Source organism: Fundulus heteroclitus, unplaced genomic scaffold (assembly GCF_011125445.2).
Source record: "Fundulus heteroclitus isolate FHET01 unplaced genomic scaffold, MU-UCD_Fhet_4.1 scaffold_66, whole genome shotgun sequence".
In the NCBI taxonomy this organism is placed as follows: Eukaryota; Metazoa; Chordata; class Actinopteri; order Cyprinodontiformes; family Fundulidae; genus Fundulus; species Fundulus heteroclitus.
In genome coordinates, this window is record NW_023397099.1 from 382,121 (window position 1) to 406,079 (window position 23,959).

Here is a 23,959-nt window from a genome sequence, read left to right on the forward strand (position 1 = left end):
ATTCAGCATTTCCTCTCCACTTCCCAATTCAATACTACTTCATATTACCTGTCATATAAAATCACATTGAAATATATGGAACCTTATGGTTGAATCTGGACAAGATGTGGAAAAGTTAATTGTGGTGTAGGACACAGAAAGTAACATGTGAAGTGTTGACAGCTTTCTAACTGAGATCAGAATCAGAATCAGACATACTTTAATAATCCCAGAGGGAAATTGTTAAAAAGGCTCAGGCATAAATTTGGCTCATCAGGAAAAGTTGATTCACAGTTTTAAATTGTTAGTTCTATCTTCACTTGCCTAAATAAGATCCCCTTGGTATCAAATTATGTAGTAACTTTGATCTGCAAGTTAGTGTTTGTAGACATCGATGTGTGTTTTAGCCAGTTTGAGTGGTTAAGAAAAACAGAAAAGCTATATAAATGCAGTAATTTTGATCAGTTTTGCCTGCCATTACAGTCTTACCTGAACGGTTGCGTTCTAGTAATCTACCCCCTTTGACATGGCACAAGTCACCTTGAGTGCTGTTGCAAGTTGTGTTGAGGTCACCTTTACAGTATGTCGGCGAACTTCCCTGCACTGCCTGAGGGATGTGTTTCTTCCTCTTCTTGGGTAGCTTCTGCTTAGCCATGGCCAAAGAGTAGTACATTCCAAAGTTATTGACGATAACAGGGACAGGCATGGCTATCGTCAGTACGCCAGCTAAAGCACACAACGCTCCCACCACCATGCCTGACCAGGTCTCTGGATACATGTCCCCATAGCCTAAAGTAGTCATGGTCACCACGGCCCACCAGAAGCCAATGGGGATGTTCTTGAACTTGGTGTGGTCCGTGGCTGTGGGGTCATTGGGCTTGGCACCAATTCTTTCGGCGTAATATATCATGGTGGCAAAGATCAAAACTCCCAATGCCAGGAAAATGATTAGCAGCAGAAATTCGTTGGTGCTGGCCCGTAATGTATGGCCCAGAACCCTAAGGCCTACAAAATGACGTGTTAGCTTGAAGATACGTAGAATCCGAACAAAACGCACCACCCTGAGAAAACCCAACACGTCCTTGGCGGCCTTTGAAGAAAGGCCACTCAGCCCCACCTCCAGGTAAAAGGGCAGAATTGCCACAAAGTCGATGATGTTGAGAACACTCTTAACAAACTCCAACTTGACTGGACAGAAAGTCACCCGCACGAGAAACTCGATGGTGAACCAGAACACGCAAACGCCCTCCACATACGTGAGCGCAGGATCAGTTTCAATCTCGTACTGTGGAACCGGGTCAGGCTCGCTGCTGTTCCGCACATCAGTCTTGTTGATGATTTTGTTGAAAGCCTCATGGGTCTCCAGGCAGAAGGTGGTGATGGAAACCAGGATGAAGAACAAAGATGCAAAGGCAATAAACTAAAAGAGAAAAAGCAAAGGGAAGAAATGCATTAATATCAATCATTCTCCTATGTTTTAGCCTACTTTCACTTAATATAAAAATGATGAGTAATATGCTGCACACCAAAACATGCATTCATACTTGATTTTATGCTAGATGCTATATGTGTATCACCTGTGTGCAAAACTAAAATGGAAATGTTGATGTCAAAATGCATTTATTACTGCTGGTATATAAGACAAAAAGGAAGTGTTTATAAGCCAAACCAATGCAAAAAAAAAAACAATAAAAGAAAATAAATAAGATGTGGGTATGGAGTAATAACTACTTTATTACTGATATGCTTGCAATAAGCAGTAATAAAGGTTTCCTCTATTGTTATTTGTGTTTGGAAGCTAAATATTTGAAGGTTTTGCAATTTATTAAGGAAAACTGGCAGCATTTACAGTGGCCTACTAACTTGATGTTATTCAGAATAATTAAAGTATTACTTATAAACCAGTGTTCTGTAAAGAAAGCATGTATTACTTTATGCAATAAACTAAAACCCCCACACCATAAGTACTCCAAAAAAGAAGAGCATTGAGTTATTTCAAAAGTTATAAAGGTGAAACGGAGTTTTCAGAGGTTCTGGATTGTAATCAAAGTTTTACAACAAGCAACACATAATATTCTTTCCTTCATAGTAACCTGCCTGTCTGTTACAGAAATGCAACTGTCCTAAAAGAAGTTGAAGCAGACATTGCAAACATTTACAGATTTTCTCCAAGAGCCACAATAGCAGATTTCCACGCACAGCCTAGAATGCTCCTTCTACACTTTCCTCCCACAGCCCACCCGTAGTTGTGCACTGCCTACTGAGTGCCGGCGAAGTTGTTTCACACTCTCCCTCTTGGTTTTCGGATCATATGACTCACACACTCTCAAAATATCCTTGCCACTATTTGGGTCACCTTTATCTTGAACTGTGTTTATGCATTCTATTTGTATATATAACTTCTACTTGTATGCGTGTATCTTTACTACCCTATAATGTGTACTCATTTGCTATATCTGAGACAACATCTGGTCAGAAGGCTGCTTTGCCCTTCAAGTTTCCCCCACAATTCAACTGATAGTACAGAAATGTATGTCATGACAACAGTAACTCTTCATGTATGTCTTTGATAAGTAGATTGATTTCTTGAACTGGTTGCATTTCTATGAAAAGATAAGGGGTCCTGATTGGCTGGTCTGTTCAGTTCATGCTGGTCCCATCTCCGAGTGGATGGACCCGTGGGTCGTTTGCTCTGGGATTGGGGTGGGGTGTTAGGACTGGAGTATGGACCAGGTAGGTTGGGTTGTGGTGATCCCCCTACCCCCCACCCTGATGGGGTTCACTTCCCGCGTCTTGGGGCTGGATACTCCTCTCGGGTGCTGGTGCCTGGACCTTGGAGTATAGGATGTATGTGGTGAGTGCGAGTGTGTGTAGTGCGTCCCCCCCTCCCTTTTTTTGGTGTGTGGGTAAGAGTATATGCATGTGTGGGCACTAGTGTCAGAACATGTGGTTGTAACTGGGTACACGGTTTTCTGTTTGTCTTTATGACAGGTTGGGTTTGGACTACCCCTTCACCTGGAAAATCGCGGGTCTCCAATAAGTGCAGAACCCATACCCCAACCCCCACCCCCACCCCCAATCCGTCATGCTCCCCTCCGATGGCTGCCGCCTTGGCCTAAAGGTGCATTGGTGGTCCTCGATGTCTGCAGCTGGGTGCTCTGTTGTGTGCTGGCTCACTCCTGGCGGGTGCTTCAAGGGGTCAGGGCCCTGTGGCTCTTTCTGGGCCCTGACGGGGTGTGGGGTGCCATGAGCCTCAAGTATTTGGGCCCATGGCAGGATCCGCTCTGGCCTAGCTTGCTGTAGGTGGAGCCCGCAGGCTTGTCGCCGCAGCTCCCATGGACCTCGGTACTGTGGCTGTTGGGGGTTTCCTGGGGCTCCTTTCTGCTCTCCCCTGGGATGGGAGAGGCAGTTATCTCTAATGGGCACCTTTGCTCTGGGGGTCTTTCGGGTGTCTGGGGTTCTGGTTTCCCTCGGCACTATGGGGTGGATATTTGGCTCCTCACAACCACTATTGAGCATTTTCTTATGGATAAACCTTACATACACAAGTGCACTCTCGCAAATACCTACAGGTACTTGATTCAGGGGCATACAGATACACTTGTATACAGAAAACCCCTACCAATAACTTTAGCTGTCACTTTATACATCCCATAATAAATATATTGTGCATTTTTCATTCATGGTATGAAGGAATTGGTTGTTTGTACTGTAGGTTTGTTTCGCTATCCTTTTTATATCTCTCTTTGCAGGTGTAGAAGCAGGCTTTGAGGATGTTATCTTGCTATCTCCTTTTCCTTTCCTCTATTTTATCACCTTTTCTCACTTTTAGCCTGTTGTCTCATCTTTTCCTCTTCTTTTTTTCTACCTTCCCGTTTTTGTGTTCATTGAATATGAAATAGTCCCAGAATAAAATCTAATAACGCTTTTTTCATATATAAATCATATTATAGTTTAAGGCAGGATTTACCAACTGTGATGAAATCAAGAGCTGCAACTGAACCAACATAAACATGGAACGCAGGAGGATGCAGGCGTAGCTGCTGCTATCACATCTGTTTTGTCAGAATCCACGGTTTCTTCTTTGAAAGAAGAAGAACAACAACAAGTGCCTTAACCAGCATAACTTGTTGTGGTTTCTTCTGGCGCCTCCTGCTTACATTTTCATGTCATACCATGACTGGCTAAAAGCAACCTTTGGAAGACAGGCTCTAGGTGTTTGTTAGAATGGCCCTTAGAGGCTGGTTTAAGCAGGAGACTTGAGGCAGAGAAAAGGTGCAGTCACTTGGTGTTTGTTCTCCAACATTGGCAAACAGGTCACAGGAGCAGCCACAATCACTCTAGCTTCTTACAAGCAGCCTTTTATAGATCACTAATCCCTCCCATTAACCAGGTCTACCAACAAACAGGGGAAACACACTCACACTCTAACATACAAACACTAACAAATAATGTAGCTAAAAACATTACACTTTATTTAACAAACAGTCTAAAATTATCTGAACATTTATATCTAAATTCCTAACATACTACAACAACCAAAATACAGTTTACTTCTCCCCCTCAATCCATGATGGACTCTTCCGAACCTTTAAAAGGTGTTCAGGCTCCCGGAGAATCTTTTAGCCTGAACACCCTGCAGAGGAAGAGACAGGAGGTAAGTCATTCACACAGTCACAATTTTAAACAGTAATCAATATTAGCGATTGGTTTGGTTTGTTGACAGGTCATCAGTGCCAGCTGAGAAGAACAGCCAAAACTATCACGGTTAAAAATAAAATACTTTAATCACTTTCAGTGCCAGTCTTTCAGTGTTTTAAACAGCATTTTAAGTAGTGATGGTGAGATGAAGCCTCATGAGGCATTGAACCACTTGAGCCAACTGGTTCTAGAAAGGGTTCATTTCTTGGAGCTTCATGTGCACACAAAACCACCTACTGGTGAGGTGTATAATCACAGCCAGCTGTATCTTAACACGTGTGATGCATTGATTTTTTTTGTCTATTATGGCTCTTGGGAATGACTTCACAAAAGGTGTATGTATACACAATTTATGTATACACATATGTGTATACATAAATTATGTATACACATATGTGTATAATAAAATATTGTTTGAAAGTATTCTCTGTGTGTAATTATTCCCAAAATAGTAGTGTCATGTGATATGGCATGGTGTGTAATAATCAGACCTCTCAACTTTGATCCAAAGTTAAGAGTGAGATTATGCAAATTTTTTTTTTGGGGGGGGGGGAATTATGGTCAACAATTTCCCCTCAGCAGCAACACTGAAGCACGCAGAGGTTCACGCTGCGTCTTTACGCACGATTCAGCTGCTGATGTCTCCCTCTTTTCAGCTCAATGCACTTCTAGACTGTTACAGTTTATAACATTCTCATCACCTTTCACAGCGACAGGTTTCTCAGTCAGTCGCCGCGCTGACCAGACAAATTTCTATTGCTCTCGTCAGTGCGGCGGTGCGGTGGGCGGATTTTACCCCCGTTGGTGCGCTGCGGGGAAAATGCATAACTAAATACTGTAAAGGACTCCTATAAAGGGAACAGGGGTACTGACAGGTCTGAGATGAAGCCCCTGATGTTACAAGTTCTTTAAAATGACCCTTAAAAGTGCGCACCTGAATTAAAGCGCGAGGCAGCACGCCCACCGAAGCGCCACTGATTCTATGTTGTTAAAAACAAAAGAGCATGAAACACAGCTAGTAACTCTCCTATTGACTTTAACTGGCACACATTGCTACCGATGTGAGGACATTAAACGTAATGATTCACGTTTTGAATGGTGAACGGTGATAAAAGCACCTGCTCCGAGGGAAAGGAGGGGGAGAGGAGCAAGCGCTGAGGCACAGCAATACGGTGCACGTAGTTAAAAAATGCAGAATAAATAAAACGAAACGTATAAACAGACCAAGTGGCGTTTGAAACTGCATCTGGTTAGCAGAACTGTTTTATGATCCAGCATGCAGCCATGACTGGTTCTGAATGAACCGGTCATCTGGCAAAATCTGAGCCACTTCCCGAAGCAGACACGTGGTACAGCCGGGCAGCGAGGCTTCGGACGTCATCGTTTTCGGCTCCTCCCCTAATTGAAGCAAGCCTCAATACGCGCTTTATGGAAACGCCCCCTCCATTACTCGACACACGCCTCGAAGCCTCGGCACATCACGTAACATCACTAATTTTAAGTGTCCTGAAAAGGTAATGAAGCCCTTCATTACAGTGTTGCTTCGTCATATCAGACATTAAGCTGAATGTCCCTCCTTTCCCTGGATGGATTCAATGGTAGCAGTCCCATACTGATAATGTACCAAACAGAGAGTGCTACAGATTATCATTCTGGCTTGCAGTCTGGTTACATTCAAGCGGCTGACAGCTAATATAATATTCAATGTAGGGCTGAATCATTACACAATATCGGCAAATTAAATTTTGTTGACCACTTTTTGAACTTAACTCTTGAAAGTCAGGTTTGAGTCAATAAATACTCTAAGATACCTAAACTAAACCCTAAACCAACCCCATCCCAGCTTAACTCCCTCCACACATCCCCACACTTGGCCATGCCTCTCTGTGTCTCTCAGCACCCCCCACTTTGGTCGAATTTTTCAACTTTTGTCTTGGGGCGGGGTTATGCTGTTATATCAGGGTTAGTTACACTCTCAGTTTGGACACTGATTCTAGCTCCCGTCAGTCCAGCAAACATTTTTGAGCATCTTACGTTTTGACATGCAAATGGCTTTATTGGTACTCAACAAATAGTTGCTGAGTTGCACTTTGATTGGTGCTGCCTGTCTCCCAACGTATGGCCCAGCATCCTAAGTGCGCTTTCGGCTGCTGATCTGCATTTATTTATCCAAGAGATACAATGAAATCTTTTGGATCAAAGCTGATTAATGTGTTGGAAATGGTCCAGTCAAAGTCCCGGACTAAATCCAACTATGAATCTGTAACAGGACAGCTTAGGTTGAAAAAAATTCTATTTCTTCTAACCCTTTATGTTGACAAGCCAAGGTTCTGATATTTATCCAGCTACAATACAAAGTTGATCTAATCCACTTGCAGGAGATGGGTCAGTATTATTTTGTTTTTTCTTATTCTGCCACTGGCTGACGCTGAACCATGCGCTGTTTCTGCACTCAGGATGCTCCACCGACTAATGATAACTGCCATATTGTGCTGGGCTGTAATTTTGTAGTGCTTGCTTCTGAAGGATATCTCTGTGTGCACGCCAGCCTGTAACAGTCTGTAGCTGAATTCAGTCATATCAACAATTAGACTTTTTTATTTTATGAAAGATATTAAAAATGTACAAGCTCTAACCCACTATGTGATTGCAGGAGATGGGTGCTTCTCCACATTCTGATTTCCAGCACATGCACAGCATGCTAAATAAGTCCTGCACTTCAACAAATTGCCCTTTTGAAGGCAGAGCTGGGCAGCTGTTGCCCAGCATTTCTGACTGCAGATCTAATTTAGCCCAATGACAATCCCCATTTTCAACCCATCTTTTTTTTTTTTTTTTGATCACATTTAGGGCTTGGGGATGTTTGTCAATCACCGCAGGCTTTAACAGCTTATAGGACTGTTTCACAGCCAGGACTGGTGACCTTCACGCCTGCCATCAGAAATGCAAAAATGATAATAAACACAAGCCTCAAAGATAAATTGATACATTGATATATAATAACCCTCAGAGGGAATTTCTGCAACTAATGCTACTTTAGGATGACATATTACATTGAAAGGAGGATGAGAATAAGAGAAATAAAGAGCATGTGGCTGAGGGTGATGTGAGAGAGTAAACTCCTTTTTGTAATGTATTTGATGAAAACTTTCACATTAAAATTTGATTTAGAAGAAGACCACAGTCACAGCAAACAGCTCAATGAGAAAGTTGTGCAGGCATTTAGGACAGGGTTAGGTTATGAAACAAAATTCCAAGTATGTAAGATTTTACAGACCTCTGTTTAATATCCACTGCAAACCCACAGAGACACAGCTATTCACCTAAGCTGAGAGGTAACGGGGAATTACCAGAAAAACAGTCAGGATGTCATGGTTAGTAAAAAGCAGAAGCTAACATCCACAGCTCAGGTTGGAGAATCTGTCAAAGGGACAACTACTCGTCATGCACTCCCTAAATCTTGAGTTTTCTCCCAAACTCAAACAAAAAGGCCACAGTATTTTGGGATTTACACAAAAATACAATGCAAAAATCTATAAACTGCGCTTATTTAAAGCAGAAAAGCAACAATTACTCTCCCTGATGCTAAAATAATAATGCAACATATTATTGCAGTTATAATAATATCTCTAACAGCTCTTTTGGCTTTGATACTTAGACTTAAAGAGAAATATAAAATAAGCAATATCTAAATTAGGTATTAGATTTTATAGCTATTGTGTAGAACATCATATATTTTGCCACTTTTCTCTTTATTTAATAACACGTGCCATAACACAACCTAACATTAGCTTGATAATTAGTCTCACTATCGGCTCAGGTAGCCTGTCTTTATTTAGTTGCTTAACAGAGACGCTGCTTTTGGCTTGTAATCCTAAAACGGCTGTACCTTAAATCTATAATTAGTGTTTGGAAACACTTTTGTTATACTGAGTAAAATTATCCTTCCGTCTTGAAAGTAGTCAATACATTAAGAATTCAGAAAAGGCAGGTTAAAAAAAATCCTTGTCAGTGGGAGCTGCAGGCCTGTAAGAACTCAAAGAGCAGGGATTTGCCATCATTTTGTTCCTGCTCTTACTCTCTATCAGTTGTTCCACATGTCGATAATTGTGATGCGCTCACGTAACGCCAGTGTCTGTGCTTGTTCCTTCCTCGTTTCCGCTTGTTGCATGCGCACTTCTAGTGTTTATGTATGTGGCTAGGTTAGCAGTTAGTCGTTCATTGTAGTTCCGGTGCTCACACCGTATTCTTTGAACATGACTGAGAGTCGCAAGAAGAGAACCATGTTCATGTTGGTGAGAAGAAGAGGAAGGCCTCAGTGGAAAGAAATAAGTCACATTACCAACACTATGATGACATCATACATTTTAATTAAACACATATCGCACATTACATTAATCAATCTCTACTTTGCCTGTTATTCCACAACAGTGAATTATCACTGCTCATGAGTATAGAACAGGCATTATTTAACTTTTTTGAAGTTGAACAAAACTGTTGAATTTTAGGCCTGTGACTGGCAAAATTTTTGTAGCCCTGTGATTGAGGTTCCAGGATGTGCCCCATGCCCCGCTTCTCCATCACTGGAGATAGACACCAGCCCCCCCCCCCCCCCCCCCCCCAATGACCCTGTGTTGCGTCGAGCCGCGTTTCCCCATCAGATACGGCTCGACGTAACATCTGTGTGGAAAAGTTTAATAAAATTGTTTTAAGTTTATCAGAAAATTGGACGTTGAATTAAACTGTTCTAAGTTTAATAGCAGCTGTGTCCTGTTGCACAGCTGCATGTGAGGTGGGACGCTGCTACATGTTGATTGACAGCTGACGCAGCTCTATGACTGCAGCTCTGCGTTCTTTCAGAAAAGCACATGTGGAGTAATTTTCTAACTTTTCTAAATCTGACCCAGTCAAACATGGGACATTGTTTCAGTTTGTGGGACAGCAAGACAACAGGGAAAAATGTAGAACAGTTGTGGGCAAATTGGAACATCTAGTCACCCTAGGGGTGGTGCTTGAGTCTTGCTCCAACCTGACACAGACGGCTCAGAATACTTCCTGGAATCTGACTGAAAGGTCTTTCAGGAATTAGACTGGTACAATGGAAAATTTAAGAGGTTTTCCAATGGCAGCTTTTACTGCAACTGATTCATGCATAGTGCAAAGCAACGGAGCCTTGGTTGTTCTCATAGTCGTGTATTTTGTGATCATCGACAGTATCTTAACATCTGTCTTTCTTTCAGTGCCCCCATTACTAAACTAAACATAATAGAAAACTCACCCCTATCCCCCTGGAAATTACATTAAAACATTTCCTCTTTAGGAATCCTGGGGTTTACACTGGCATTTTTAAGCATAATCAACAGTGTAAACTAGACAGGGATGACATTTTGGTTTCCAAGGGCAACAAGTCAGGCATTATATGTCATTTTGTTTAGTGTGAATGAAAATGTTTGTTTCTGCTGTCTTCAACGGAGCTTTTTTTCTGCTTTCTTCTCCTCATCTGTGCAAGCTATGAAAACCCACCTAGGTGATCAAATACCTTTAGTCTTGAAATGATTTAATTTTCCCTGATTAAATAGCTCTGCGAAGAACCAAGGGACAAAAGGATGCTACAACAAAAGACTCTTTTAATCACATTCCTGCGGTTGGAGGTAAAGGTTATATATACCACATACCATAGATTTCAAAACTGCTAAATGTAACCCAACCCAGAAAGTACACATAGAAATGAAGAATTTTGCTTGTCTGATTACAAGCTCCATGTATTTTTGTTTCCATTCAGACTTGCAGACTTTTGTCAGGAGTTCCATCAACACCTCAAACACTGATGGAATGTGATCACTGTCACGGTCTTTAAGTACAGAGGCACTCATTGTAATCACTTCATTTTCCTCAGACATCTTTGACAGATGCCGGGACGCTCTCAGACTTCGGCCTTTGGCTGAGGCATGAGGAAAATGCCACATCAAACTCCTTCAGTTCTCTGGGTGACTACATTTGCCTCTTTTTTTTTGGCACAGTCAGAGTCAGTGGAGCACTGGTTGGCACTGCTAGGCAGAGCAACTTCACTAAATGATAAGCTAAGTCAGGAGACAGAGAGCCATAGAAGTCCCAGGGGCAGCTGAACAGCTATTTGAATGTTACACACCTGTCTAAAGTCAGTGGCACATCAAATGTGGCCAGTAATTACTGCATAGTTCCAGATAAGAGAGGATCAGTGTTTTCACTCAGTCAGCTTAGATGGGTAAACATTCTTAGTTGGATTTGTCTCTGGACTGGGTCATTCAAAAAGATAAATCTGCTTATATGTAAACCGTTTCCTAGAGTTATGGCTGTTTAGGGCCAAAAGGTAAACCTCTGCCCCAATATGATGCTGCCAGCATCATGCTTGGCTGTGGGGATGGAGTTGAGTTTTCCCTCATAGATAGAGTTTGGGTTGAACTAAAGGTTACATTTCTGTCTCATCTCCCACATGTTTTCTCTGTCCCCTGCATGGCTAATGTAGCAAACTTAAAAATAGCTTTCCTCCTGATATTATTCCATACACGAGCACATTATTTGTAAAGTGCGCATATAGCTTTTGTCTCATCAATAGTAATTTCCACCTGAGCAGTAGATCTCGGCAGCTCATCCCGAGTTGTTCTCCTCAAGCTCTTTTCATGCAATCTTCCTTAATGAATGTATTTGTAACATTATACAAACGGTGGCAGATAAAACAACTGAAAGTCCCAAATTGACCTAATCATTTGTGATACTTCCTTGATTTTTTTTTAATCAAGGAAGTATTTAATGCTTTCTGGTGCAAAACCTTGGCAGTTTCAGCTCTTAAGAGTCTAAAGAACGATCCTACTCTCACAGTTCACATTGCATGCCGTATGGTGGAAACACATTAGACGGGCCCACTCTGGCAACCATCCACTGAAAGAATCCCCCCCAGCCACCCAGCACAAACAAACACACAAAATATCCAAACGCCATGCCTCTCTCTGCCCACACTTTGACCAATCAGAGTGTCCGCCGCCCTTAGCACCTTGGGACTGCCACCATCTGTTTGACACAGCAAATGGCAGGTTGTGCTCTGTTTATAGCCTGAGAAAACAAGCCACCATAGCGCTAGCTTGATCCTCTGCTGTGACATCAGGCAGCAAAACGGACCTTGAAGATGCTGAGATATTCTAGAAAGATCTTAGCAGAAGGTTGCTGAGGAAAACTGGACCCACAAAACTGTATGACAGTCTGTGCATATTAGTGTGTTAATCTCACAAATGTCTTTTCTTGTAATCTGTTTTTTTCTCTCGCAGTTTATTATTGTGTAAATGGCTTTTTACACAATAATAAACTGCAATAAATAAAGTTATTGCAGCACAGAGAGCAGCCGAAACACTGATCAATACAAAATATGACCTATATGTTTATAAAGCCCAAAACCACTTTTTTCTGTAAATGCTGTGAATTATCCACCATTGTCTTGAATTTTTTTTAGCAGAATTAGCTAAGAGTCATATTAAATACAAAGGAAGAATAATCTTAGTCTACCAGATTTTATTATTTTATTTCAAAGATTGCCATAACAAAACATGACATAAATCAATGCTAGCATAAAAGAGAACATGGAAGTAAAAAACTAATTAGAAAATTATGCTTTTAAGGCTCTTTTGTGCTTTCCAGCTGCAGATTGCAGAGGGATCTACGTGGTATCCAATGAGAATCAGTTTATTATTTAAACCCCTTTTGCAAAGTCAAGCAGTTTACCTGTTGCATGGTTAAAAAGTCCCTTGTATCATCATCTGTACATGTATCTAATAATGATAGATTAGATTACAGGAAAATGGGCCCACATTTAACAAAATAGGTAGGTTGTTCTATAAATGTTCAGGTTACCACTGCCTCCAGTTGAGCTTCAGGATGCCTATTGTTCAAGTCGCACACCAAGTTTGTCCATTTCTGGGTAATACACTGCAGGGGCTTAATACCTTTGCCAAATGAGCTCCATCAAATAAAGGTATGTCAGTATGTTTAAGCAGATAAAAGATATGGATTCCTCCAATGAAGAACCTCCCTCTCTCCCTGTTTCTGTATCTCTTACATTGATCTGAACTCTAGCTTGAAGTTTGGACTCCCCAGGAAGAAACATGCCTCTGTCCTCTGATCTTTGTCTGTCACTCAGTAATGCTGACTCTCTTCAAAGTGCTTGCCTTCTCTTCTTCACATGAGTACAACCCAGGATACTGACAGCGTGCCAGGGTGCAACACTAATCATCTACATGATGACAGAGGGATCTTCCCAATCTCTCTTTGTTCCTCCTCACCTTCATGCTGCCAGAGGAACCCAATTAACTTTTGTTAGTTTATGAGTTTTGGCAACCTGAAATTGAAACTCAAGGTTTTGACTGCCAAAGAAAAGCAAAAGACACAAAAACAAAGGTATAAATGGCTGGAGTTACAAACCTCATTTTAATAATCCTTGTCACAATAAGCATCTTTTAATCTATGTTTCTGTCAAAACAGACTGGCTCAATGTACTTCACCACAATAATGTCATGTTTTATCTTTTAAACAAGATAAACTTTCTGTTACGAGGTTTGACTACAACAATTGAGTATAGCAAAGCATGCAACAACCGTGATTTCTTTGCATTTCATTTTGGGAATGGAGTAAATGTGAGCAAAAATCACACTCAGTAATTTCACACAACATGTGTAATCTTGAGTCATAAATAAGCTTAAAAAGTTGTGTAAAAGTTCTGTTTCCAAAGGCCCAGGCTTCAGCTCCATCAAAAGATTGGAAGGGCAAGCCCCTCTCTGAGCAGCCGCTGGTCTTTCAGACTATATTGAGGGAAAAACTCTCAGCAGTTCCAGTGACCTGTTCTGACTCAGCACGCTTCACCTCAATCCATTTATTGCTAGAACTGTTGCATGTGGCATACCACATGGTCCTGGTGTGTTTTGCCTTACAGGCCAAAAGCTCAACAACCCTCACAATAAGTTGGCTGTGGCAGGGCTGTGACTACCTTCCATGGCTGTTAGGGGCTATAAATATATGGCATGTTAACTTTTTTTTTTTAACATTAACTTCAACCCTTCTGGCAGGATCCCAACACATTTCCAGGCCAGGAAGTATATATTGTTCTTACTAAAAGTTTTGCGTCTTCCTTTGGATCTCCACCGATGCTTAGAAAGTGGAAGGCATTCAAGTAGACACCCTAATCAGATGCCCATACATACCGCCTCAACTGACTTTCTGATGTGAAGGGGGAGCTGCTCTGCTAAATTTCTTTGGTGAGATTATCCCATCTCTAAAGGTACTTTCACATCGAATGTGAACAAGGCAAATTTTTACAGGTAATCAGTTGCTGTTGGTCGCTTCACATTTCCCTCTCTCTCGCAAACAATTTGCGACAGAGTCACACCGGGTTCGGCGAGTACCAACACCTGGAGCTGACTCTGGATGACGGTCACTTGTGCTGGGACTTCCACCTGTCCAGGACTCAGTATGAGGACCTACTGCCCCGGGTTGGGGAACAGATCACCCTCCAGGACATCAATTACCAGCGTCTTCAGTCAGTAAATCCATCCTTACTCACTAGAAGTATAGCCTAATTGTACTGGCTAAATATGTAACATATAAAACTGTTTTATGTGGTTAAATAAATGGATGAGGAGGACCCTTAACTTGTTGCAAATTGACTCAAAGTTTGAACTTGAGTGAAATTTCGCTTCGCTCTAGACGTGCGTCCATCACACCTATTTGCAGTTTCGCTTCACTCTATTTGCATGAACATACCATAAGACAGTGTCTGGCCACTCTTACGGAGGAAGCTCATTTCAGCTGCTTGTATCCAGGATCTCAATCTTGCATTCATGAGCCATGTCTCATGAACATTGGTGAAGGTCAGAACAAAGACAGAATGGTAAATTTAAAGCTTTGTTTTTGGGTTAGTTCTTTTTTTCTTCCTTGAGAGAATGCAAATGAGGCCCCAATCCAGCTGGACATCTTTTACTGTATCCTATCATGATTTATGAAAAATATACCAAACGCCTGAACTCGAGAAAGTGACCCCCAACAATGGCCGCTTCAGAATCTTCTGCAAATAGAGTGCTGAAAACAATAGCTTTCGGGAATAGAACAAATTCACCCACAAATAACAAGGACAAGACCCTGATGTTTCTTAACTTCAAACCCACCAGTCCACTCTTAAACTAGACATTGAGATCCACACCATCAATACCACAAACAGCAGAGGAAGCAGGTCTAACCTGCTCTAGTGATAAAATCAACTTATCATTATAGTGTGGATATAGCTCCTTCTTTGAGTATACAGATAGCCCCGTAAAGTAATCCAGGTATCCTATATATACTTCGATTGTACTGCAAGGGATACATCTTTAAGCCTTCTCTAGATTCACAAAAATACAAGAGGACTAGACATACGAATGTTAAGAACCCACGTTAGTAATTCTGTGAGAGAGAAGCCTAATCTACACTGCAAAAACAGAACTAAAACGAGTCAAAATCTTCTTGAAATTAGTGTATTTGTCCTTTATTTGAGCAGGTAAATAAGATAACTCGCCAATGGAATAAGATTTTTGCACTTAAAATAGGAAAAACTGGTCTCCATCAACTTATTTCAAGTGCATTATGTCTAATTATCTTATTTTGGGGGTAAAATTACTCTTTCAATTGGCAGATAATCTTATTTACCTGCTCAAATCAAGGACAAATACACTAATTTCAAGAAAATTTTACTTATTTTTAGTTCTGTTTTTGCAGTGTAGCCAGGTCAAAACCAAACTGCTCACCCTGAATTTGCGGTTTGACTTTTATTTTTGATCAAAAAAGGAAGCACATTTGAGAAGATAAACATTCTGACTGATCCACTGGGTTTCAAAAGAACCTTCTGATGACTATGCTGTCTGGACTCTAACCCATTAGCTACAGCGTATGTAGAGGCAGAATATCTGCTTTGACATGCTGTGTGGTGCTGAGGAAGCCTGCAGGAGGAGAACGGCGGCTGCTGATAATCCAATGTGATGTCTACATTATAAATCCTGTCATATGGAGCTCCCCATTCTAAAATTAAACTGTGGTTAAATCAACATCATTCAGTGCAGTTAGTTGAATGTTTCGATTACAAAAACCATTGTAGTGCATACATAATTAAACTCCCGAGTAATTGATTTTAATCTCAGCCTCATTCTCCAGAGACAAGGCTGGATATTTCTTTTGTTAAATAAAGCAAGAAAAAAAAAAATCAGCTGTCTGGGAGGACAGTGATGAGTTCCACAGACAGAGAGGAATAAAGACTTGAAATGAATTGTCCCACATCACAACTATGTCCCCAAACAAAAGGCTGTTTTTGTCAGACACTTTTTGTTCTCCCCTCTGTCATCTGACGCCATGGTAACGGCGCCTTCAAAATGTTGAATCACAAGTGTAAAAACAGAGAGGAATGAGGAAAAATGGAAAGTGGTGAGAGAGAAATGAACAATCCCTTTTTTTTTGGCATGGATAAAGGGTTTCCCCCTTCCTCGTGCTCCATGCCTTCCTTTCTCTGGATTCTCTCGGTTACACTTGCTGCATTTGTTATCACTGTTGTATGAGCGCTGACAGATGACAAAACAAGAGGAGGATTTGCTGTCACTCATTCATTAAAGAAAGAAGAGTTTCATTGAATTGCTACGTGTGCTAATTAAGGGACCGAAAGCAACAAACAAAGAATGGAAGTGAGCAGGTTACATGGAAGCTGAGTCCTCAATACTGACTAAGTAAAAGCTCTGAAACATTTTCCCATGACGGCGCCATGTGCTGTTTTTCCCCTTGTTCTCTTTGTCACCATCTCCCCCTCTCACACACGATTCCTCCTCACCATCCTCATTACATTACTCACTGTGACATGACAGCCAACACACCCGGGGAACCCTTCTAAGCCTACAGCTTTTGTCAAGCAACCACACGCCGGGGCTAAAAATAGCCTATCAAAATTTTTCAGGCATGCTAATTTGAATAATTCATTGTCCCTTTAAGTCGGTGGAGTTGGAGATGGAGAAGAGGGTGGGGTGGAGGATAAGACCCTGAATCCCTACCAGCTACTGTCAACTCATTTACACAGAGACTGGAAGGCTCCATGGAAAGCATATTACTTTATTTGGCATGCTCTGATGTTAGTCTTCTTGTGAGGGAACCCTGACGCGGCCTTGGGCAGCAGTTATCAAGGCTTTTAAAAAGTCTTTCAAAGTTTTTGCTTTGAACACTTGCTGATACTTGACATGTTTATTCAGTGACTTTGTGCTACGAGATTACACATTATTAAAACGGCATGATGCTTCCCATCTGTCTCTCAAATCACTATCCAGTCGCTGTCCTCCCGTGACTTCATGTTAAAGTATTTTTAAGTTATTATTATGGACCTCAGAGATGAAAATATCCCTTAAGCTTCAGTCCCTGTGTTCATTTCTGAGACTCTTATACAGAAGAAAGAAAGTAAACATGCACTGATAACGTTAGTGAATAAAGGTTTCTCATTGTGTTAGAAATGTTTAAGAAGCAACTGCGATCGAAATGTTTTGTCCTATTTTAGGGAAACAATGGAAAGAAGATGAAATGGGGAACAGGCAAAATACAAATGGTTTGAGCGCAGCATCAGCATACAATGCCTGGCTGAAAGCTTGGGTCTGACTTCGGGAATTCTCAAGAACATTCTGATGTGAAGGACTTAATTTTGAATAGGCCTGTAGCAAGAAACAATAAATCAATTAATCGCATGCAAAATTTTAATCACATGATTAATTAAAATAAGCTAGATAATAAATAACTTTCCTCCTGCTTTGGACTGGCAATACTGACGTATTATGTTCATTATGAATTAAGTAGTTTATTGTTTATTTTAGATCCTTGTTTTCCAGCCTCTGTCTTCAGCTCGGTCATTAGTGGGTTAATTTATTATTGAGTCTGTATATTTATTAGGGTCTTTGTATTATGTTGAAATTAATTTTTCTGTTCGGTCTTCATCACTTCCACCTGTGCCCTTATTATCTCCTGATTCACTCCAGCTGCTCCTCACGCCTTCTTTCTCCCTCTCCTATCAGTATTGAAGCAGATCTGTGCGCATATTCACAAAGATTCTCATCGTCTCTCAGAGAGCACATATCTTTGCCTAAAAATTCCTACCTAGGAGTCCTAGCTTCAGAGTGATTCAGATGCTGTTTAGAGCGACTGAGGAAGGAGACAGCAGACATTTTTATCTTAGTGAGGAGGTGTGGTTGACCCCGCTTAGGTCTGATGCTGTCTTCTATGAGCTGTGATTGGTTGATGGTACAAGGAAGAAAACGAGAAAATTAGACTGGATTAAGACATGTGACTTGATGATAAAACATTAAATTTATTGATTGTCACACAGCATCAACATGTTTGAACACACCTTATTTACATCTTCATCATTATTTTGATTTGCTTATTGTTATGTTTACTCACCAGTAATTTTACTGCTTTACCTATTTGATATTAATGTGCACTCACATGTCAACATTTTACTGGGATTACCTGCTTGTATAAAGTGGCAGAATTTGGCAGAACGAGCAACATAAAATGGAGAAAAAACAGGTGAAGAAAACTGAACAGCAGCACATCTGTCTGGTCATCTCATTCTTTGTTTTTTTCTTCTCTTCTGATGTTTAAATCAACACATCATCGGCCACTAAGATACTGTAGTAAAAACGTTATATCCCAGAACTGTTCAGCTGATCCACAAGTGGTATTATTAGGAGGATGATAGTTTCCATGAGGGTGAGAGGCTCAAAGACCGAGAGGTATTTCAAGCACAGCATTACTTCAACTTCAGCACCCTATTCCACTTCAAATATTTCACACAGAACAGTCAGAGGAGGTTTCTTAAGCCTGGTTTGTTAAAGGTGGAAGGGGCTTGCACTTTGCTGAACACATCAACAGACATCCTGCAGTATTGTGTTTGACCTGTCCTTTTTTAAAGCCTTGGTATTTAAGCCTTGGGGTTAGGGAAACGAAATCTGGGGAAGTCTTTTCCTTTAGTGTCCAAATCTACCAAGTCTGAAAATAAGAAGCTATTTCATCTTCCTTATTGACAAATCTGGTCACACCCTGTTGTTTAATACACGGGTTTTCATTGAGAAACTGATTCTCTTGCAACTGATTCCTTATTTTTATCAGTGTCTTGGAGAATGTCACTGCTTAAATCTTAAATATAACAAATCATGGATTCCCAAAGTTTTTGTTTATATGGTGGAGCTGAGGCATGGACTGCATCTACTATTTTGTACTCAGGAGTTTTGACGAGTGCGATCAGCAGGCACCTTAAGAACCCCATACGGTAAGTGTAATCTATCTCTTTGTGTAATATACAGAGTTTGCTAAAATATTTACACATCTTCACATATTCTCACATTAGACCGAATTAATAGTTTGTTTTTTTTTAAAAACTACAAATCTAAAAAGTGCAGTGTGCATTTCAATTCAGTACCTGTGAATCAGAACCATCTTTCACAACAATTACAGCTGCAAGCCTTTTGGGGAATGACTCTTCCAGCTCTATACAAATTGTTGCTTAAATACACTCAGATTGAATGGCAAGAATATTTGGGCCCCCCAAACTAAGCGGCTGCTTGGGGCCACTTAGTTTGCTTTTGCCTCCGGCCGGCTCTGCCTCCACGCAGCCAAAAGTTTCCACTCCATGCACCTAGGAAATTCCTAACCACGTGGACAGACCAGTGTGGAAAATCATGGCAGACAAGCAAGCGCTTCTTCTGGTGGAAGTTTGGAAATATAGACATCTTTATAATTTGGCCCATAAAGTTCACCACGCTCAACAAATTGTCAACAATTTTTGGAGAGAAATTGCCATGACTGTTGGGAGAAAGGAAGAGGCTTTAAAATGTTGAAATCAGCTGTGTTTTCTACTTATATGTGTAGTGGGGTGTAGTACACTTGGTTTAGGAGCACACTGTTGCCCTCTAGAGTCTAGCAGAATTTGTGTGGAGAGCTCACCATCTTGTGTGCTAAAGGTGGGTTTAAACTCACAAAATGGATCAGTAACTGACACACAGTCCTTGCTACTATCCCTCAGGAGGAGCGAGCCAAAGAAGTGAAAGATCTGGATCTGGACAGTGATGCCTTGCCTGTGGAGCATGCCCTTGGTGTGCAGTGGTGTGTCCAGTCTGACTCATTCAGCTTTAAAATCATACTCAAAAACCGACCAATCACAAGAAGAGGAATATTGTCTGTGATCAGCTCGGTCTACGACCCACTTGGTTTTCTGGCACCTGTTGTTTTGTCTGCCAAGAAATTCTTCCAAGGCCTTTTTGGAGGCGTCTGGGATGGGACAACCCTTTGCCTTGCTCTGTCGCCAGAGAATGGATGTCCTGGCTGGAGGACCTTCATCACCTTGAGAATTTCAAAGTCAGTAGGTGGAGTTGTTGTGGAGAAAGGAATTGCAAATGGACCCCCAGGAGTCAGATTTTTGGACAGACAGCACTTCTGTTTTGAAATACATCAAAAATGAAACATCAAGATTAAAGATATTTGTTGCAAACAGAGTGTCTGAAATACTTAAGCTATCTGACATCTCTCAGTGGAGGTACGTGAACACATCTAACAACCCTGCAGATCTTGCCTCCAGAGGTGTTAAAGTTCAGTCCTTTCTGAAGACTGGTGTGTGGCTCTGCAGTACTGAATTTCTATGTGAGCCTGAAATCAGGTGGCCCGAAATCCCTGAGATCTTGGAAAGCTCTCTTGTTGGAGACCCAGAGGTTCGGACTGAGTTGGTAAATACTGCTCAAGTTGAGTAGGTCAGTCCAATGGAGAAGCTCATTGATTACTTTTCCTCCTGGCTTCGTCTCAAAAGGGCTGTTGGTTGGTTTCTCAAGTTTAAGACCATGCTGGTGTCTTTAGTGCAACATCAAAAGCTGCTGAGAGAAACTCTTATTCAATCTGACCTGAATGCTGAACAGCTGGAGAAAGAAGTACAGGTTCAGATGAAAAATGTTAAAGCTCAATTGCCAAAGTGTTTTCTGTCCATGGAAGACATGGTTTTGGCCGAATCAGCTATTATTCGTTTTTGTCAAAGAACAAGATTTCCAGAGGAACTGGCCAACTTGGAGAAAGGACATGTTGTGAGAAAGACGAATCACCTTTTCAAGCTAAATCCATTCCTGGATGGTGGTCTTATTAGGGTCGGGGGGCGTCTTAGTAGAGCTTCTATGCTAGTTGAAGCTAAGCTTCCAGTTATCCTGGCAAAAGATCTGTACATCTCTAATTTGATTCTCCATCATGTACATGAAGTAACAGGACATGGTGGACGAAACTACATGCTGCCTCATCTGATTCCTGCCGCCTGTGTTGCCATAAGAAGAATTCTGGCCAAGTGTGTCATCTGCCGTCGTTTGTCCGCTGCTCCTGGACATCAAAAGATGGCTGATCTTCCTCATAACAGAATTACTCCTGACCAACTCCTCCTTTCAGTAGAGTTGGTTTGGACTGCTTTGGACCATTTGAGGTTAAGCATGGAAGAGCTGTGGTCAAGAGGTATGGGCTCATTTTTATCTGCCTGGTGATACAAGCGATACACCTTGAAGTATTGTCATCTTTGGACACAGACTCATTTATTAATGGTCTCAGAAGGTTTATTGCAAGTCATGGTCAAGTCCTGGAAATCGGTTCTGGAAGCATTAACACCTAACCATCTACTTCTCCTCAAGACACAGCTGTTGTTGCCACCTGGAGTGTTTGAGAAGGAGGATCTGTACACTCGTCGGTGGAAACAAGTGCAGTATATGGCGGATCTGTTCTGGAAGCGTTGGGGGAAGGAGTATCCTCCTGGGCTTCAGGTGCGCCAGAAATGGAATACTGCGCGGAGAAACTTCGTTCCTGGAGATCTAGTGGTGCTAGTGGACGATATGGCACCACGCAATACTTGGATTACAGGAAGAATTGTGGATACTGTTCCAGACAAAAACGGATGAGTTCGGAGTGTACAGATTAAAACTAAAACAAGATGTTTGGACAGGCCAATAACCAAAGTCTGTCTTCTGCAGGAAGCAGAAGAGCAGTGAAGATCTGTGGATTATTTGGACATGAACTTTGAGCTTTTGAATGGACTGGTCTGACTTTATTAGACTGCTTGGACCTAACAGTATAAATTGGACTTTGATGAACTTGTGTGTTCACTTTGAATTTTCATTGGTGTCTCCTACAAGGTGATGGTGGTGGTGAATTATTATCATGAAATAATTTGGGGCCGGAAATGTAGGAGCCATACGTTGTTTTATGTTTGTCTTCTGCTCTTCTGAAAATAATATCCTCTCTATGGGGGTGTATGGGCACGCGCATGTGACGTCACCGGTATCTGTGGGTGGCACCGTGGGTGTGGTGTCATCTGTATTAGTTTGTGTGCTCACCGGAGTTCAACAGCGACCTGGATTCTGGCGGCTGGGTGAGCTTGGGGAGAAACTTTCTGTTGACCGTCATCAATGCACAGTTTGATGTATCCATGCACAGCTCATAATGTAAGTAAAAGTTTTGTGTTAAGATCGTGAGATGGAGAAATAAAACGACATCAACGTGTGTAATGGTTCAGCGTGACGTGTCATCAGTAGCCTATATCCCTTGTCTTAGCTGGCCGCGGCGTTTGGATAAAAATTTTAAATTGATACGCCGCAATAGCGCCAAGCATACTACACCCCACTACACGTAGAAGTAGAAAACACAGTGTTTCCAACATTTAAGCCTCTTACCTTCTTCCGAGAGTAACGGCGATGTCTTTCCAGGAATTGGTAATTAATTGATCATGGTGATCTTTTCGGGGTGAATCATAATGATCTCTATATTTACGAACCTTCGGCCAGAAGGAGCAGTTGCTTGTCCGCCAAGTTTTCTGAGCAGGACTGTCCGCGTAGTTAGAAATTTTCCTAGGTGCGTGGAGTGGAAATCCTTCAGCCACACGGAGGGTCGTGGAAGCCAAAATGACATAATTTAGCCGCGCGAACCTAGCGGATGCGTCAAGCATAAAGCAACCTTAAGACTTTCCAACACACATCTTTAAACTATTTTGTTTTAGTCTCACATGGAATCCCAGGAAAAGGCATAGGAGATTGTGTTTGTACCCTAACAAAATGTAGAAATGTTCAAAAAGCATCAACATATACTTAAAACCAACACATTTGATGTCTATTGATGTATTCACCTGATACGATTAAATGTTTGTTACTGGTCTCACAACTAGTGACTGTTTCGATGTGTTTATGATGTTTTTATGTTGTCATGATATAAAGAGCTTTGAACTGCCTTGCTGCTAAAATGTGCTATATAAATAAACTGGACTTGGACTTAAAAATATACTGTCTTATATAAATGCATACAATGTAGCAAGAATGCATTAGGGGTAAAATACAGCATAAAGGAAACGTGGTGAGGTGGTAAAGCGTTGACTAATACTGTCATTAAAAACAAGAGTAGAAGAACTTCTCATGAAGATCACCAGTCAGCAGGTCACTAGTCCATCACAAGGGTAACACAGACACAAACAGCCATCCAGGCACACAAACACACATACTTAAAGGCAATTAAGGGAGACCAAACAACCTGATAGTCATATTTTTTAACTGTGGGGAGAAAGCCAAAGTTTAGAACACACACATGGTAAGAGAGAACAAGTAAACTCTGGGCAGAAACACTCAAGGTCAGGATTCAAACTGGGTACCTTCTTAATGAAAGGCCCCAGTAATAACTGCACCACCATGCAGTCAAGTTCTTAATATTCTATGCACTCTCAAATTAAGTGCTTGCTTCTAACCATTCATATGTATTTTAAGTACACTCCACTTAAAGCTACTTGGCACTGCCTTCAGCTAAAGTGTTACCATCAAAGACACTTGGCAGTGATTTTACAAGATGATATTAAAACAACCTTTGTTCACCCTGCGATTAATATCACGGTGCTATCTTAGCTTGACTCATCAGCTGTCTTGCTCTCAAAGGTGTCAGTCTCTTTTGCATTCATTCATTTCCTCCATCCTTTGTACAAGCAGGCAGAAAAGGGTCACAGGTATGGCAGCTGTAGCTAAATAAAACAAGCAAAAAAAAAGTGCTCAGCATTGGTTTCAAATGGCACTTACCACAACCACATGGGCAATTCTGGACAAGTAACAACAGGGGCCAGTGCCCCTCTATAACTGATCCAGACCCATTTTCTGGCCCTTGTACTTAAGAAATTTCTAAAACATTTTTTTTATACTCACTGGCGCAGAACCATGAC

General features: G+C 41.3%; 1 protein-coding gene across 13 annotated transcripts in view; it reads right to left on the bottom strand.

Moving 5' to 3' along the window:
* kcnc2 (potassium voltage-gated channel, Shaw-related subfamily, member 2) overlaps positions 1–23,959 on the bottom strand; it is a 123,965-nt gene that overhangs the window by 21,960 nt on the left and 78,046 nt on the right. For 12 of the 13 annotated variants that reach the window (XM_012852750.3, XM_036133661.1, XM_036133663.1 and 9 more), the window contains exon 2: positions 469–1,399. In XM_012852750.3, coding sequence (XP_012708204.2) covers positions 469–1,399 — 931 coding nt within the window. The remainder of the gene's footprint in view (positions 1–468; positions 1,400–23,959) is intronic. The other variant, XM_012852747.3, reaches the window with a different exon arrangement.